Source organism: Schistocerca cancellata, chromosome 3, assembly GCF_023864275.1.
Source record: "Schistocerca cancellata isolate TAMUIC-IGC-003103 chromosome 3, iqSchCanc2.1, whole genome shotgun sequence".
NCBI classification, from domain to species: domain Eukaryota; kingdom Metazoa; phylum Arthropoda; class Insecta; order Orthoptera; family Acrididae; genus Schistocerca; species Schistocerca cancellata.
Window position 1 is genome coordinate 246,749,044 of NC_064628.1, and position 16,618 is coordinate 246,765,661.

General features: G+C 38.2%; 1 protein-coding gene across 3 annotated transcripts in view; it reads right to left on the reverse strand.

The window, feature by feature from the left end:
* Nucleotides 1-16,618, reverse strand: part of LOC126174880 (inositol hexakisphosphate kinase 2-like) — a 94,556-nt gene that overhangs the window by 35,252 nt on the left and 42,686 nt on the right. Inside the window, exons 1-3 of one of the 3 annotated variants that reach the window (XM_049921298.1) lie at nt 8,892-9,070; nt 7,823-7,967; nt 3,739-3,865 (exon numbers count right to left, since the gene is read on the reverse strand). In XM_049921298.1, coding sequence (XP_049777255.1) covers nt 3,739-3,865; nt 7,823-7,936 — 241 coding nt within the window. In that variant the 5' untranslated portion in view covers nt 7,937-7,967; nt 8,892-9,070. The other 2 variants (XM_049921296.1, XM_049921297.1) reach the window with 2 other exon arrangements.

Genomic DNA, 16,618 nt, shown 5'->3' on the forward strand with positions numbered 1-16,618 from the left:
TGTAGTAGTATATGAAACAAACTAGGAAAGAAATAGGCATTTCAGAGGTTGAAAAGAAGCAATAAATGTAATAATTGGCAACATCAGTCTTGTTTTTATTTTATGTTATAATTAATATGAGCATACCTCAACATAATTTCATTTAAGAGATGGCATTGGCTTCCATGGGGGGAAAAAATCTTTAGATACAGAACTTGAAAGTCTGAGGCTGATAAATCTGTCACACTCCCATGCAAGCCACCTGAGCCAGCATCACATACAAACCCTCATTTTCATTGTCAGGGTGGAGACCGACCCAATGGCAGGGGCAGACAGACAGACATTTCACTCACAGGCGACCGCACATGGCCCCGCCTGGCTTCTCTATTGGTCCTGTCTTCTCTTCGGTCCTTGATACAACAGGGAGAAATCGAGGTTTGTTGGCATATTGCATTGTGGAAAACAACACTTTCTTCCAAAACAATCATCACTTGTTAGAGAAATTATTGCATACTCAGCATAGAAGAATAATCTACACTTCGTGTGATTTCCTCAGTAATGCAAATGCAGAGCAAGCAGCAATTTATTTCATCTGAACTTCATGTTACTTATTTTTTGTGACCTCATACTTTAAAGCAGCGGCTAACTGCTCTGTATTATTGTATGTTACATACACATTTAGATAATGTTAACAGGAGTGGGCAGTTAATGCCTACGGTAATGCAAAGGGAAAGTATTGTATTTCTATTTGGAATGAATTTTCATATTTAAAATTTCTGTGATTTTGCTGACCAGGTCAAGTGGATGCTGATATATTTCTTCCAAATCAATTTGATTGTGGGGGATACATTAGCAATTCTAATCTAAATAAATCAATGGGTCAGACTTTAATGACTATCAGACTATTAAAAATTAAAGATTAAAAACTGAATAAAAAATGAAATAAAATAAAAAGAAGCCAAAACATATGGCTGCCATATCTTCACAGTGAATATAGTGTCATCAGAATGATTACTAAGAGTAAAGTATGTCATGCTATTTTTGAGTAGTAGTTCAATGGACATTTGACTGAAATTATAAACAATGAAAAACTAGCATGCGTGGGTGAAAAATCATTTTTTGGGGGCTTTACATTGCAAATGGAGCAGTTCTACAAGTAATAATATCATCAAGTGAAATGTTGATTTGACCACCAGCTTTTTCCTAGCCATGGTTCAATTGGACACTGAAGGCCATGTGCCTTTGTTTTCAACCTGTGAACTGGCTTTATATTCCAACATGGACTTTCCATTGCTTGATTTTACCATCAATTTAGCTTGGCATCTGAACCATGGCACAACTTCATTTTTCCATCTGCACAGAGCACTGGGAAAGGGAAATGTTATGTTAATTTTTACAGTGGGGGAAAAAACCATGCAGACTAAATAGGAATCAAACAGCAGGCATCTGGATTTGTGGCATGAGGTCCAATCAGTGTCAGCATAAGGTTCCATGCAAGATAAAAATAATACATAACATTGTAGTGTTGCACAGTGTTAAGTCAGTTCATGTGTAACATGAAGTTCAGGTTTTACTTACTCTACAAATACAAAAACTGGCGTAAGGGGAAAAAACAACTGCAAAGAAGTTCTTTGCATTTCTTATAAGTGAAACTAAATCACTGTCTATGACAGCTGAGTGTGTATACAGACTCAGGTAAAAAGTATACTGTGATCTCTATATGAAGTGTGGTTTTCCAAGCAACTCCCTCATTTAAAACAACTTTTTACTGGAGTACCATTTCCTAATGCAATTTCCACATAATATGCATACTAAATCAATTAAGAGAAGAGATATTGTAAACAGGGCCAATGTAACTTACACATAAAAATATTCAAAGAATGTGACATATTGAGAAGCACTGTGTATGGCATAGAAGAAATAATGAAAATCATGTTAATGGATTCTTCCACCTGTGCTTGGTAGAACAATTCCATATTTATCAATGAAAAATATGAACTATGGATGCTCTACGGAATTAATTTATTTTGTCAATTAATTTTTTGCTTTTCAAGATCATCATCCTACTACACCTATCATCAAAGATTAGAAGTGAACAGCTTTGAAAAAATATTTTTCAAAGTTTATCACTAGTATAAATTAATGGTGTATAACATTTGCAGTTTCAGTTTCCCATTGATAAAAATTGAACATGTCATACAAATGATAAATTTTTAAAACAATCTTTGATTTCATTCACAGATTACAGGATAAAAAGACTGACTATTGGAGAGTTACACAAAGTGTTAAATGCTAGTCTTGATGAAAACTAAGCAAAAATTAACTTAATAAAAATTTTAGTCCTAAATATTTCAGCTATGAAAAAGACACCTAAAATAGGCAAGTTTTCAGGTCAATAATTTGAACATATGTTACCTGAACTGTAATGTGCAGGCTTTTCAACTACTGCAAGTTCTGAAAATGCAATGTATGGTATGCCAATTCATGAGAAAAATCTTTCCTGGAGGCTGTAAATGTTCCACTGTTACTTAACAGAAGTACTTCAATGATATGAAATCAGAAATCATTTGTAAAATTTTACACTCTTATGTCACTAATTCATATTATCAAATGAGAGGCTATGTGATACATGTGTGAGGTGAAAGTGTGAGCACAGAGCAACTTTGAACACTTAGATTAACGAAGACAAAAAGTGCCCAACATCAATAGGTACATTCTTTAATACCCTTTATGAAAATATGTGCCCTACAACTATGTTTCTTTCCACTGAAACAAACTTCCAGACCTTCCACAGACAATCAAATCAATTCACATATGCAAAAACTTTTTCTAAAATTGTTTTTAAATACATTCAACCAAAATTTCTACAACAGACTGTCACTTACAAGTGTATTAATACGACTGTAAAATCATGAAATTCTGTGTTTGAAATATTCTGAAGGGAAAGTAGCTAATCTTCATATTTCTATAAGAATTTGTAGCTCTGGATGTTGAAGCTTTCACATTAATATCTAGGAATTGATAACAGTATTACAAGTAATGTCCAGTATGTAACCAAAAGATTCTGTCTTGTTAGAAAAGTAGTGTAGTGTTTAATAAATCAAAATGAATTCAAATGAGAACTTGTAGGAATATACTAAGATCACTTGAAGAAAAAGACATCTGGATACTGCAAGCCAATTTGTAGCACTGCAAGAGACTATGCTGATGTCTGTAATAGGTTAATACCTGAACAAATATTGAAAGATTCCTTACAACCTTCACCTAATTCAGTGAATTTGAAGAATAAATCTGAAACTATTCTGCACACAAAGAAATTTTCTTATCATTTCAATGTGTTTTGACAATTCAGACAGTACAATAATGTCTGTCACTTGTATTCAGCACCATGGAATAAATTTCCAACACTGACAAGACACAAAAGTCTGTGCTAAACAAGCTGTTCACTTATTAGTGACTTCAAGTTCTTCTAACAAGTGCATGCTGTGTTTCAAACTTCTAACAAGCCTGTCCACCGATACCCCCTCACAGTTCGTATTCTGGTCTGCACAAATATATTACAGCTGAAATGATTAAAAAAGGCCTTACTGTTGCTCTAGGTATTTTGCAGTCAAACACTCCGCTACACATTTCCCCTCACACTTAGAAACATATACACATCATCAAAATTACAAGCTGATTAAAATTAGGCCAACCTCACCTAATTGGCTTGTAATACATGCAAAAATTTATCTTCCATACCATTCGAACGCTGCTCACCTTTGTACTTAGGGACAAACATCTGGATATCATGTGGTATGTTCTGATAAAAATCCAGTTCTCTTGGGTTCAGTGGCTTGCAAATTGTACTCTGATTCAGCAGCAGTAGCCTTGTGTGTCCTCCAACCTTTTTCAGAAATTAAAAGCTATGTAAATGACAAGTATGTCTGATTTATTACATATGAGAATACTGGATAAAAGCATAGGTGAGTAGTAGTTTATTCATATGTATGTCAAGAATTTACAACATGACAAACAAAAATTTTCCAAAAAATTTCATTACGTTATTATTTTAGTACAATAAACTAAATTATATGTGGCAATTGGGGACTTGAAAATTATGGATCATTAAATTCCATGGATAGTCTGCAATTAAAATACACAGCACTGTATTAAGGTTGTTCCACCTTGCACCTGTGGCACAAAGCAATCATGGAATCATGGTTGAAATATTGTGCAGTTTGCCCAGGCTGCTTTCTGGGGAAAATAATGAACAAGTAAATTATGTATTTTTTAAAATTTGAAACTGCAATTTTTAGCTTTCCTATTATACCAACCTTAACCTTCTGAGTTCCCGCACAACACACCACAGTTATCCTTTCCTTGTTTTTTTTTTTTTTTTTTTACAACAGGTGCACTATGTTCTGTCTTTAAAGCTAAAGTCTTTGTTGGTAGATACTTCCAAAACAACCTGGTTTTGACCACAATATATAGTTGCTCCAGCTGTAAATTTTCTCATGTTATAAACTCCTGGAAATCATTACAAAATTCATAAGCAGCCTTATTTTCTCCTTGCAACTCTTCTCCTTGGACAGCAATCTCTTAGATACCATGATGGTGATTAAATTTTATAACCGGCCAGAAGATGCATTAAAATTTCCTTCAATCCTCAAGGTTTTGAAAAAAAAAAAGAAAAAAAAAAAGAAGAAAAAAAAAAAAAAGCTGGACCTATTTGGCACATACTGGGCCACATACTTGTTTGTCCTCTCATACCAATACTATCTTCTTCAAGTTTGAGTATAATTTCCAGTTCCTGCTGTATAGTTAATACAACATAGTACCTGTTCATGCCTCATAACAAGTTGGTGGCATGAATACCAAGCAGTATGGGACAAACTGAATCACTCAGGCTTCTGTTGGTGCTCTTCAAGCTGAGATTATATAGTGTTATCTTCTGTTGATTTGATTTTGTTAGTTCCTGAAACTGAACCCACTCCACTTGTGGAATGAGACCTGATGCTTACCTCTAACAAAAGAAATATGATACATTTGGATATTCACATTCAAATCAAGGTGACCTGTGAATAATGGCACTAAAGTCTGGAACCCAGTAAGAAAGAATGTTCATGATGAAGAACAAACAGAACACCTACCAGTTTTTATGGATGAATTAGTGTGTTCATTTGACACATTCTGGAAAGCTGACCAGAATGCCACAACCAATGACAGCAGTGAAAATTCAGGAAACAGTTGACAATCATTTAAAAATGTATGTAGCAATTTTTTAAAGAAGTACAAACAAGAACATCAAAGTATGCAGGTATATCCTTTAATATTTTGGAATGACATAATGAAGGATATTCTTAATGAGCCTGGCTACGGATGGTGAAATATGAGCTGCTTACACCACACACACGAATGAACCTCTCAGTGGAATGGCAGCAAGTTTGTTCAAATCAAAAATTTATGGCAACTGTCTTTTGGGATGGAATTGGCCTATCACTTGTTTTTACATCTTCAGCTACACGGATACTCTGCAAACCACTGTACAGTGTGTGGCGGAGGATATCTGTATGACTACTGGTCATATCTTTTCCTGTTCCACTCGCAGATAGAGTAAGAGAAAAAAGACTGTCTATATGCTTCTGTATGAGACCTAGTTTCTCATATCTTATCTTCATGGTCCCTATGCGCAATGTATGCTGGCAGCAGCAGAAGTCTTCAGCAGTCAGCTTCAAATGCCGGTTCTCTAAATTTTCTCAATAGTATTTCTCGATAAGAACATCGCTTCCCTCCAGGGATTCCCATTTGAGTTCCTGAAATATTTCTGTAACACTTACATGTTGTTTGAACCTAGTGATAACAAATCTAGCAGCACGCCTCTGAATTGCTTTGAAATCTTCCTTCAATCCGACCTAGTCAGATCCCAAACAATCAAACAGTACTCAAGAATAGGTTGCACCAGTGTCCTATATGTGGTCTCCTTTACAGGTGAACCACTCCTTCCTAAAATTCTCCCAATAAACCGAAGTTGACCATTCACCTTCCCTAGCACAGTTCTCACGTGCTAATTTTGTCTCATATCGCTTTGCAAAATTGTACCCAGACATTTGAACAACTTGACTGTGTCAAGCTGGACACTGTATCCGAACAATACAGGTTTGATCTTCCTACTCATCTGCATTAACTTACATTTTTCCACATTTACAGCTAGCTGTCATTCATCGAACCAACTGAAAATTTTGTCTAAGTTGTCTCGTAACTCCCTACAGTCACTTAATTTCGACCCCTTACCATACACCACTGCATCATCAGCGAATAACTGCAGATTGCTGCCCATCCTGTCTGCCCCTGCCAAATCCTTTATGTATATAGACAACAATAGCAATCCTATCACACTTCCCTGGGTCACTCCTGAAGATACCCTTGTCTCTGATGAACTCTCAACATCAAGGACAATATGGAAATCTTTGAGCCACTCATGTATCTGTGAACTTATTCCATATGCTCCTACCTTTATTAACAGCCTGCAATTGGACACTGTGTCAAATGCTTTCCAGAAATCTAGAAATATGGAATATACAAACCAAGGATGCAGCAAAAATCCTGGCGTACATTGTGGAGTGTAAAAAACTTCTGCAAGCAATTCACAGTGATGCCTGTTGTCACATGATGACAACCTTCTACATATTAATGCCAGACCTCATCAGGGAAAATAAAAACCACCTTGCAACAAGTCTACTAGGAAAGCATTGAAAATCCATTGAACAGCTCTGATTCATTTACTTGTGAACAAAATCTGTTAAAAAGTTGAAAAACTTTTTCACAGCGATGTAGACTCTTAATGGCAGCTCCACTTTCTTTTGTAATGACTTTGCAGAAGGTGCACAGGAAGCAATAAAAAAACTTCATTTCACAATATGACATTATGTGGAAACTATGTACAAAAGATTTGACCACTTGTAACTTGCAAATGCAGTATTTACAAAAACTTTTAGTGACACTGAGAGTGATTTTCTGGATACCTTTTCTAGTTGAACAGAATGATGTCACAGTTTCACAAATAAAACAATGAAAGTGTATAAACTTTTATGGAAATAATAAGTGCAGAATATACAATGAATAATGTAGAAAAATAGTGAAGAATTGGTAAATCAGTCCAGAATAACAAGGAAATATAATTTACATGTACTGACAAACACAACTACAGCATTCACTAACACTTTTCTACAGTCATTTTTTTCTGCAGTCATACTTGAGAGGAAGAGGACAGAAACCCTTTTAACTGGTGCAATGGGAACAAATGCCCTGCACAATGATGGACAGAGCATGGATACAGTGTAGGAAAAAAAAACACACTACAGCACATTAGCTATGACTGCTTATGGAACTATGAACTGAAACTGTAAAGCTCAGAGGGATGGCACATGTATAGATTGCATATTACAGAAATTTGGGATGAATAAATAAAAAATAAATGAGGAGCAATCCTGGCAAATACACTCATATTTGTGAAAAGGCAGAGACTGAAGAAGAAGGACAAGAACAAGAACAAGAAGTATTATAAAATTATAAGTGAACCTATAATTGTAGCCAAAAAAATCAGAAGTAGTAATGTGTAAAGACAGTAACAGCATTCACTTAGTGCTGATTCAGCAACAATACTTTATTTTGTTACGTCAGTTCTCCTACACATAACAAGCTTTCAAATGACAATATCATTTTACACAAAAAATTTAATGGAAATACAACTGACTCTCTTTCCTGACAAATTTCAGAACTTGATGTGGTGGTAGCAACTCATTAAACTCTACACCATCTGTGTTTTCTTTTATTTAGTAAAAAATGTGGAAAGATCTCTCACCTGACTTCCCAATGGTAACAGAGCAACCTCATCATCAGTAGCAGGCTCTCGGCAAAGCACTTGATGAGCCCCACTTTCGGGCTCTGACATGCCCCAACCTCCTAAGTATACCATCTCAGTGCCAACAGAGCATCCAATAGAATTCCTGAAACAATAATTACTATTGTTAATTATCACTACTACTACTACCACCACCACCACCATTATTACTATTACTATTATTGTTGTTGTTGTTGCCAGTATAATTTTTATTATTGTTGCAGGTGTCACTAGCTTTCTACTAACTGAACTATGAAATTTGATTCCTGCACTAGTAAATTATTAGATATCATGAGATGCAGAAAATATCCATTGCAGTATGGTAAATCGGTTGTGAATGAATCCAGAGTCTGTAAACTGAGTTAATGTTCAGAATAGGAAAACAGATGTTCATGATATTGACAAATTGTGCTAATGTTTCACTGTGATTAATTAAATAGAACTAAAAGCCTCCATGCCACTTTAAACTGTTTCAGTATAAGGGACATCCTGCTTGTAAGTGTCCTGGAGATGACGAGAGGTTCCAGGATGCTGCCATGGACTGGTTCAATTGCCTAATGTTAACAGTGTGAATGAGGATTGAGGAGAGAATATTGAAAGTTGGGTTGGGGTTTTTGTCATATCTCACCATTCAAAGTGACTATGCACAAAAGTAGAAAGAGAACATGGCAAATTATGTGTCTCATCCTTCATTTTCCAAGTTACTTATTGCAAATTAACTTTCTTAACATCCTGAAGCTACAAACAGTATGATAAAATAGGCAGTCAAAGATAGCAACTTCAAGAAGTTTGCAAGAATTAGCAATTAGCAACAGAAAATTTCTTACTTTTTTTTTTACTAGGCAATAGCTTATATGAATATTGGTACTGTCATACTTACCTACAGCAGTTCTTAGAAGTTACTTTATCAAATGAAGATTCCACATTACGATAAACAGATGATGAAGTGCTTTTCCACAACATGTTGCACTACCTAATACAAATGTTCTAAATTAGGCCTACTCTTCCACTTCACTTATTTGCTATTTACCTTCCTAAGAATGAGATCAGCTAATCATTTTTTCCCCTAGCAACCAGGGATGGGAACAAATAAGACCACTAAAACATGAGCCAGCAAATATCATCTGTAATACCACCCTTCACTCCAGGTGTACTCAAGAATGTGAATTTTCATCATTTTTTGAACTGGCAGACAGCTGTTACCTATGCAACAAGTGGACAGACACTGACTTAGCAGCTAGCATACTCCCTACACTTTCCTGCACTGTTGCCAACCTCTTTGGATGTCATCCAACTGGCCCTTGAAAATAGCATTCTGCAGGCTGACTGACTACAGTTGTATATCTGTTGCACAGCTGTTGTGTGAAACTGTAAAGCTGTTGATTTTCATTTATGTGCATTTCCTCTCAGTACTATCTCACGACAAGTTAATGAGATTTCTGGTGAACACATAGGAAACAAAACAAGAAATGTGGATTGATGAAAATGAAGAGGAGGACAGGAATGGTGAAAGCACATGAAACTGGAACAACAGTAGTTAATTCAACATAAAAAAGTCATTGAATGAGAAATTTTTTTGTTATGTATTATACATTTCTGAATTACTTCACAATTCTATTTAAAGCAATAATAAAGGAATGCACATGAAATATGAAGCACTTTTGCTCCCTCAGATTCTTTCAGAAATTATAAATGACTGGTTCAGCCACAAAGCACAGTCCACATAACTTCATGATAATGTGTAATAAATATGGAACAAATGTTGCCAACAATGAACACAGATCTCAGACTTTGTTCATATCAATCTGTTGCAGTACCACAAGTTTCATCCCGTCTTCGGCCATCCTGATTTAGGTTTTCTATGATTTCCCTAAATCGCTTCAGGCAAATGCCTGGATGGTTCCTTTGAAAGGGCATGGCCGATATCCTTCCCCATCCTTCCCTCACCCGAGCTTGCACTCCGTCTCTAATGACCTCGTTGTCGATGGGACGTTAAGCACTAATCTCCTCCTCCACAAGTTTCACCGACACTCAACCAAGCTGTTACCTTCCAACTTAACTTAATGTACACCTTGAGCTAGCAAAATGAATACTAATTTCTTTTAGTGTCTCAGTTCCTAAATAATTAACAAAAATGTGTGAAGGGAAATAAGTTGATCTTATTAAAAAAACCATGGATGGTGAGGACACTAGACAACAAAACAAAAAATTGGAATTTGACAGCCATTAATGTTTATTATGTTTTGACATGAGGGCAGAAATGGTTGCAACTTGACATTCTTCTTAGTTACTTTGCCATGTATAAATTGTTCTTATAATTTCTGTACAGAAAAACATAGGCAATGAATAACATTGAGTTCAAGAACTACACTGGCAGACGAAAGAAAGTGAAGCACCTAGAAGGGGAGTAAAAAATAAAACCTCACATGTTGAGAATGTAAGTGATGTCATTTCAGTGACTGCAAAATCGAATAGAATTTACAAAGAACTTGGCAGTTTGAGCCCTACTGTCAGTATGGCATAGCATCCCACCTGGCCTTCAGTTGGGAGGGGTTTCATCGATCCATTGTATCCTTTCCTGTGGGATAGCTCGCCCACAACTGTTGTGACTGATCCTCAATATCATGAATACAGGCACTGGGACAAAGTTTACATCCAAGTTGGCCCAATACATGTTCTATTGGGGACAAATATTGGGACTTTGCTGGCTATCACACCAACAATTCATAGAAACACGCACCATGTGTGGACAAACACTGTGCTGTAGAAAAATGGTACCAAGGTACTGTTGCATGAGAGGCAACACAAGGGCAGGATGTCTGTGACTTACTGTTGTTCCATCAGGGTTCCTTTAACCACTACCAATTGTGACCTTAAGCCGTACCCAATGGCTCCCCCCACCATGACACGAGGAGTAACACTGCTCTCCCAAATATTGAAAGAGAGGGACCTCTCCCAAGGTTACAACTGTACTTATTGACATTGGTCATTCAGGGTAGTACAGAACCGCAATTCGCTGCTGACTACAATGTGATGCCATTTATCAGCAGTCCACACTTTCCAGTCATGGCAACACTCCAAACGTAGTTATTTGTGTTGTGGTGTTAATGGCAGCTTATGCGTGGGACAGCAATTCTGTAGCCTAGCTACTGTTAGTCTCCGACCAATAGTGCGAGATGACACAGAACACTGCAGGCAGTCCATTACTTGTTCTCGGATGGCAGACATAAATGTGAGGCAGTTACTGTGTGATTGATGCACAGCATGATGGTCTTCCTTCATGGTGGTCAGAGCTGGTTGACCAGAACCTTAGCAAATAGCATGGCTACCTTCATGCTTCCATGCAGCTGTCACAACTGAGTGCCCCACAACCTGCACAATTTGAACAGATGGCCCAATGGAAACCCACAATGAAGCCCCTTTCAAACCCTATCAGGTGGTAACACAGTCTTACAAGAATATGTCGCATCTCTGTGTTTTTCACAGTGATCACTAAATGTTTGATATTGTTCATGTCCACTAAGCACAAATATCAATAATGTACACTGATCGCCGTTCTACCTGTCACAAAGAATTGTGAATAATTGTTTAAATAGCCACTGATGGTGTGTATGTGTATGAAATTAGAATGACATCCATCCATATCTTACGGGTACTTCACCTTCTTTGTCAGGTGTCCAGTTTAACATTTGAGCGCAAACAATAAACCCCAGAGGATCACTGATCTTAAGTGAATGAATCAAACTATGCCGGATCAGAATGTAACAAAAGTTATTTACGCTTGACGACTGAGATTTGAAGGGTGGGAAGTTGTCAGTTCGACCTTATGTGCAAGTGCATGGTAGTACCAGCTATGAGTTTCCACTGATATGTTCCCTGTTGATGCGCAGTACTGAAAGAAAAGGAAGATTAGAGTTAAACGTTCCATCGACATTGACATCATTAGTGACAATGCACAAGGGTGGAAGGATGGGGAAGGAAATCGGCCACGCCCTACCCTGGCATTTGTCTTGAGCAGTTCAGGGAAATCATGGAAAACTTAAATCTGGATGCAGGACGGGGATTTGAACTCTGCAGGATCACAGTAAACATACCACTTTCCTAGCAATTTAAGTCGGCTTCACTCATTCTGTACAAATTAAAAAGGAAACCATACACAGCTGAAGCAAGACACACAGAGACAAATCGCAACAGTTGTTTTACAGACGCAGTTGTCATCCGCAGCTGACTGGTTCAAATGGCTCTAAGCACTATGGAACTTAACATCTGAGGTCATCAGTCCCCTAGACTTAGAACTACTTCAACCTAACTAACCTAAGGACATAACACACATCCATGCTTGAGGCAGGATTCGCCAACCTGCGACCATAGCAGCAACGCGGTTCCAGACTGAAGTGGCTAGGACCACTTGGCCACAGTGGTCGGCCAGCTGACTGGTATCCAGCAGTTGAGGCAGCAGAGAGATATGAGACTTTGCATTGCATAAGAAGTGTGACCAAAATATTGTACTGATTGGTTGTTGCTGCGGTAGCTGTCCTGTAAAGAAACTAGCTGACAGTCACTTTGTTAGTGTGAACTAGGTTTACACTTCACACCACTGGTTGAAAATAAACGATTAGGACAAACTAGCATTTTTTTTTTCAATAACCGTATGCAATAATTTGAAAGAGTACCGTATGAACATGTTTCACAGTATTTTCTCAGTTTCAAAACTAGTAGGAGAGGTACCTCCTGTTATTCAGTATGCATAAATCAGCATTCTCTTAAACGGAAAATTATGAATAATACTAACACGATGCTGTTCACACGAAAATTCTTGTAGGAGTGAGAGACGTGAGATATCGATCGAATTCGGATGCGCAGAAAAAGACTTGCTCGTCGCCTACAAAACATCTAGTTTGGAGGGGGTTATAGTATCGCGAATCAACTACAGCGAGACACACGTCAAACGTAAGGAAATGTGGATAATTGGAAAAGATTGTCCACGGAGTAAAGATTCAAAGCGATTGCCAACGCTTGGGTAGTCCATTCACTGACACGATCAATTTCACAAAAACAGTGTCTAATTAATGTCGTTGGGGTTGAATCTAACGATGTCAATGATTAACACACATTCATAAACAATGATGATATTCAATTTTTACTGCATTTTATGCAAACCAAAATGTATTTCTTTCCTATGTACACAGACATGTTTCAACACGTTTGCGTCATCTTCTGTGTATTTCTATTTATTTCTGTAAAATATCATACAAATTCTAAGCTTAAAAACTAAAGCACATGCATTTATTAAAATTTTGGTTAAGCTGTTCAGCTGGAATTACGATATTTGTGAAAATGTCTAGTTTTTCTGCCTTTTTCGTTCTGACAGCATGTCATACAAAGTAGTAGTAGAGAAATTTGCTTATTTTTTAAATACTTTTTCGTGAGTAGTGGTTGTGTATGTCCCTGTACGTGCGTTTTTCGTCTGGTTGTACAATCTCCAGTGGGTTTTCTTTTTCTATTGCTATTGTACGGGTATACACAGTTTCCCGTACCAATTTTTTACGTTTCACTCTCGCCTGTTTCCATACATTCTTTTATACACAAAATGGGATTTTAGCAAACGCTTAGGTCGTCATACTTATAGTGATGTGCTATGCTATTATCGCCGCTCCCTTGTTCATCAGTTTGTTTCTGTTCACTATGACGCTAATTTTGAATGTTTGGTGGAAACTACTGTGGTGTGTTTGCTGGGGGTTAGGTGTGTGTGACACACACACACACACACACACACACACACACACACACACACACACACACACACACACACACACACACACACACACACACACACACACACAGAGAGAGAGAGAGAGAGAGAGAGAGAGAGAGAGAGAGAGATGCGACTGTCAAACAGACGTGTTTGGACATTTGAACATTTGTTTTACGTGGATAAGTGTCTTTGCATAATTCATAGAGAGTTGTTGACAGTGTTTTACATTTGTAGAATTCAACAGTGTTTTGCTGAACAGTGTTGTAGATTCGTCCAAGACTCTCTCTTCTTGTATCACTTCATTTTGTACGTGGTACTTCTCTACTGCGAGTTTTTGGTAGAGACTAGTGTTTTCACTGAGGATCTTGGGATTAGTCGCGGTGTTACTTGGATGCTTGTCTCCTCAGAATATCCCACATCCTGTGAATGTTCTTGTTGCTTTATGTTACTATGTCCACAGCTGTGCTCTTTGTAAGGCGTTCCTGGTTCCCTGTGTTCTTGGCTCTTTGCTGTGGTTTGTTAATTATTTGTGTTGTACCCATTGTCTTCGACTGTCTGGTGTACCGTGTTTAGCTCCTGTGTATAGCTGGGTTGGTCTAATGCAGTCAAGGGTTACGCCTGTGAAGCAAGTATCTGAAATTTGAATGTTTGTGCCTCAGTGGGTGATTGGATTGGTTGTCAGTGGTTTCACTTGTGAGCGTAGATGTTCTGCATATTCCAAAATGATGTTTGTTTGTTGATTGGATGTATAGTGATTTCTATGAAATCAAGCTTCATGTCTGTTTCTGTTTCAATTGTGAATTTTATTTCAGGGGCTCCTATTTTTAAGTCTCTGCGTAATTGTTCAATCCAGGTGTCTGTTACAACTACTAAACAGATAATGATGTCCACATAACGGTACCAGTATACAACCTAGTGCACTGTTCAGGACGTATAATATCCATAATTTTTTCCCAATGTGGTTCAAAAATAGGTTTGCAAGTAGATCACTAATGTGCCAGCCCACTGGTAGGTCTTCATTTTGTAAACGGAAATCCTTGTTGCAAGTGAAGTAGTTCTGTTGTGTTATAATCTTTACAATAGCTTCAATTGCATTTAAGTGTGCATTTGTTGCATTCCCTTGTTTCTGTAGTTGTTCTTTAGCAATGCTGATTGTTTCTACTAGTGGCACATGTGTGTACACAAACGTGATGCCAAAAGATATATGGCTTGTTGTTGGTCGTATATCTACATTTTTTAAATCTTTTCTGTCAGTTCATTGATGTTTTGTAGGTTCCTATTGTTTGTGAAAGCACCCAACATAAATAGTCTAACAAAAATACACAAACAGAACTGCCTGATTAGACCAGTAATTAACTTCAAAATGCGCCATCTTACCACCTAGCTAGGCACTGACGCACAAATACATCACTACAGAACTTATACACTTTCATAAATAATCCACTGCTGGCGGTCTAGTGGTTAGCGTCGCTGGGTATTCCTGGTCAGATCGGAGATTTTCCTTGTTTGGGGACTGGGTGTTTGTGTAGTCCTCATCATTTTAGCTCGTATTCATCGATGCGGAAGTCGCCGAAGTGGCGTCGAACAGAAAGACTTGCATCAGGTGGCTGAACAATGCCAAATGGGGCCTCCCGCCCGATAATGCCATACGATCATCCCCCCCCGCCACGTGCGCTACCGCAGCAAGACCACAGCAAGGTTTGTCGGGGAGGTTTTGTGACGTTTGGAATGTGGGTGTTTAAGAATTACTACACGATACTCTGAGAGAGAGAGAGCTGCCGTCGCGTTGAACGCTGGCAGTGCCGCACGCAGAGGTTCGCCTCGGCAACGGCAGGAAAACCGGTCTCGCGAGGCCGGGGTCGGGCCGGTCTGACTCAATGCGCACGCCCCGAGGCTGGCTGGGACTCCGGTTGTCGCAACGCCGCGTGCAGCGGGCCCTGGTCTCCAGCTCGCGCGGCCTTGGTGGCTTGCACCTCCAGCGCCTCTCCTGGCTGTTGCCAACTCCCCTTCTGCCTGCCAATACCACGTACTTCTCTCGGGACACATGACGCTTAGCTGTGCCCCTCCTGATTTGCGATTACAACTGTCTCAGGCTCGGATTCGAAGGGTTGGTCATAGGGTCAAAGGAACAATTCACTATTTTATTTCTAATCAGCTTATGGGTAGTAATGGTGGATGAGAACTACTTCCTTATTTATTTTCTTGTCATATTGCTCTTTTAACCCTGTTCCTTAAACACTCATCTTTTGACAACGTTGCCTTTCTTTCTCTGGTTGAGGCTAGGGATATTATAAACGAATTTAATCAGCGAGGAAATGAGTCTGGAAACAACAAAAAAACTCTACACAGATTAATAATGTGCAGAAGACATTTAATATATTTTAAAGATAAATTTTGTTTATTATTTATCTTTTCATATAGCTATGCAACTGAATATTAATAATTTCCTCTGAATACTAAAACTTGCAAACGTCGCCATATCTTGGAAGCCTGTACGTAATGGCTGGCGAGTACAGCTATCTTTGTTCGATGTCTCCGCATTCGAAAAGAGGGAGACAAACGAAAGAGATTCAAAGATGTATTATCACCACCATCATCAGTGAACTACGTATCGTAGATTAAATTTACTAATCATTGCTAATAGCTTTATTTATTTCATAATTACTAAACTGATTTGTAACCACGTTGGTGAGAGGTCTCGAATAATCGCAAGGAGTTCCACTTTTTAGTGTCTTGCCTTAGGGCTAAGCCCACGCAGATGGGATTGTGGCCTGAATGGCTGCAGGAAACGTACTACCCAGTCAGCTAAAATGCGACAATACACAACTTGAATGTACCTAGTGCGTAACAATTCCGACACGTTCGTGAACCCAAGGCAGTTAATTAAAGCAAGACACAGAGGGAAAATAGTTCTAGTAAGACAATTATAACAGAGATATTCCCGAAACGCAGGCGGACACGACCGAAACTAACCGCATTCTCCCTATTTACACGCCTGCACT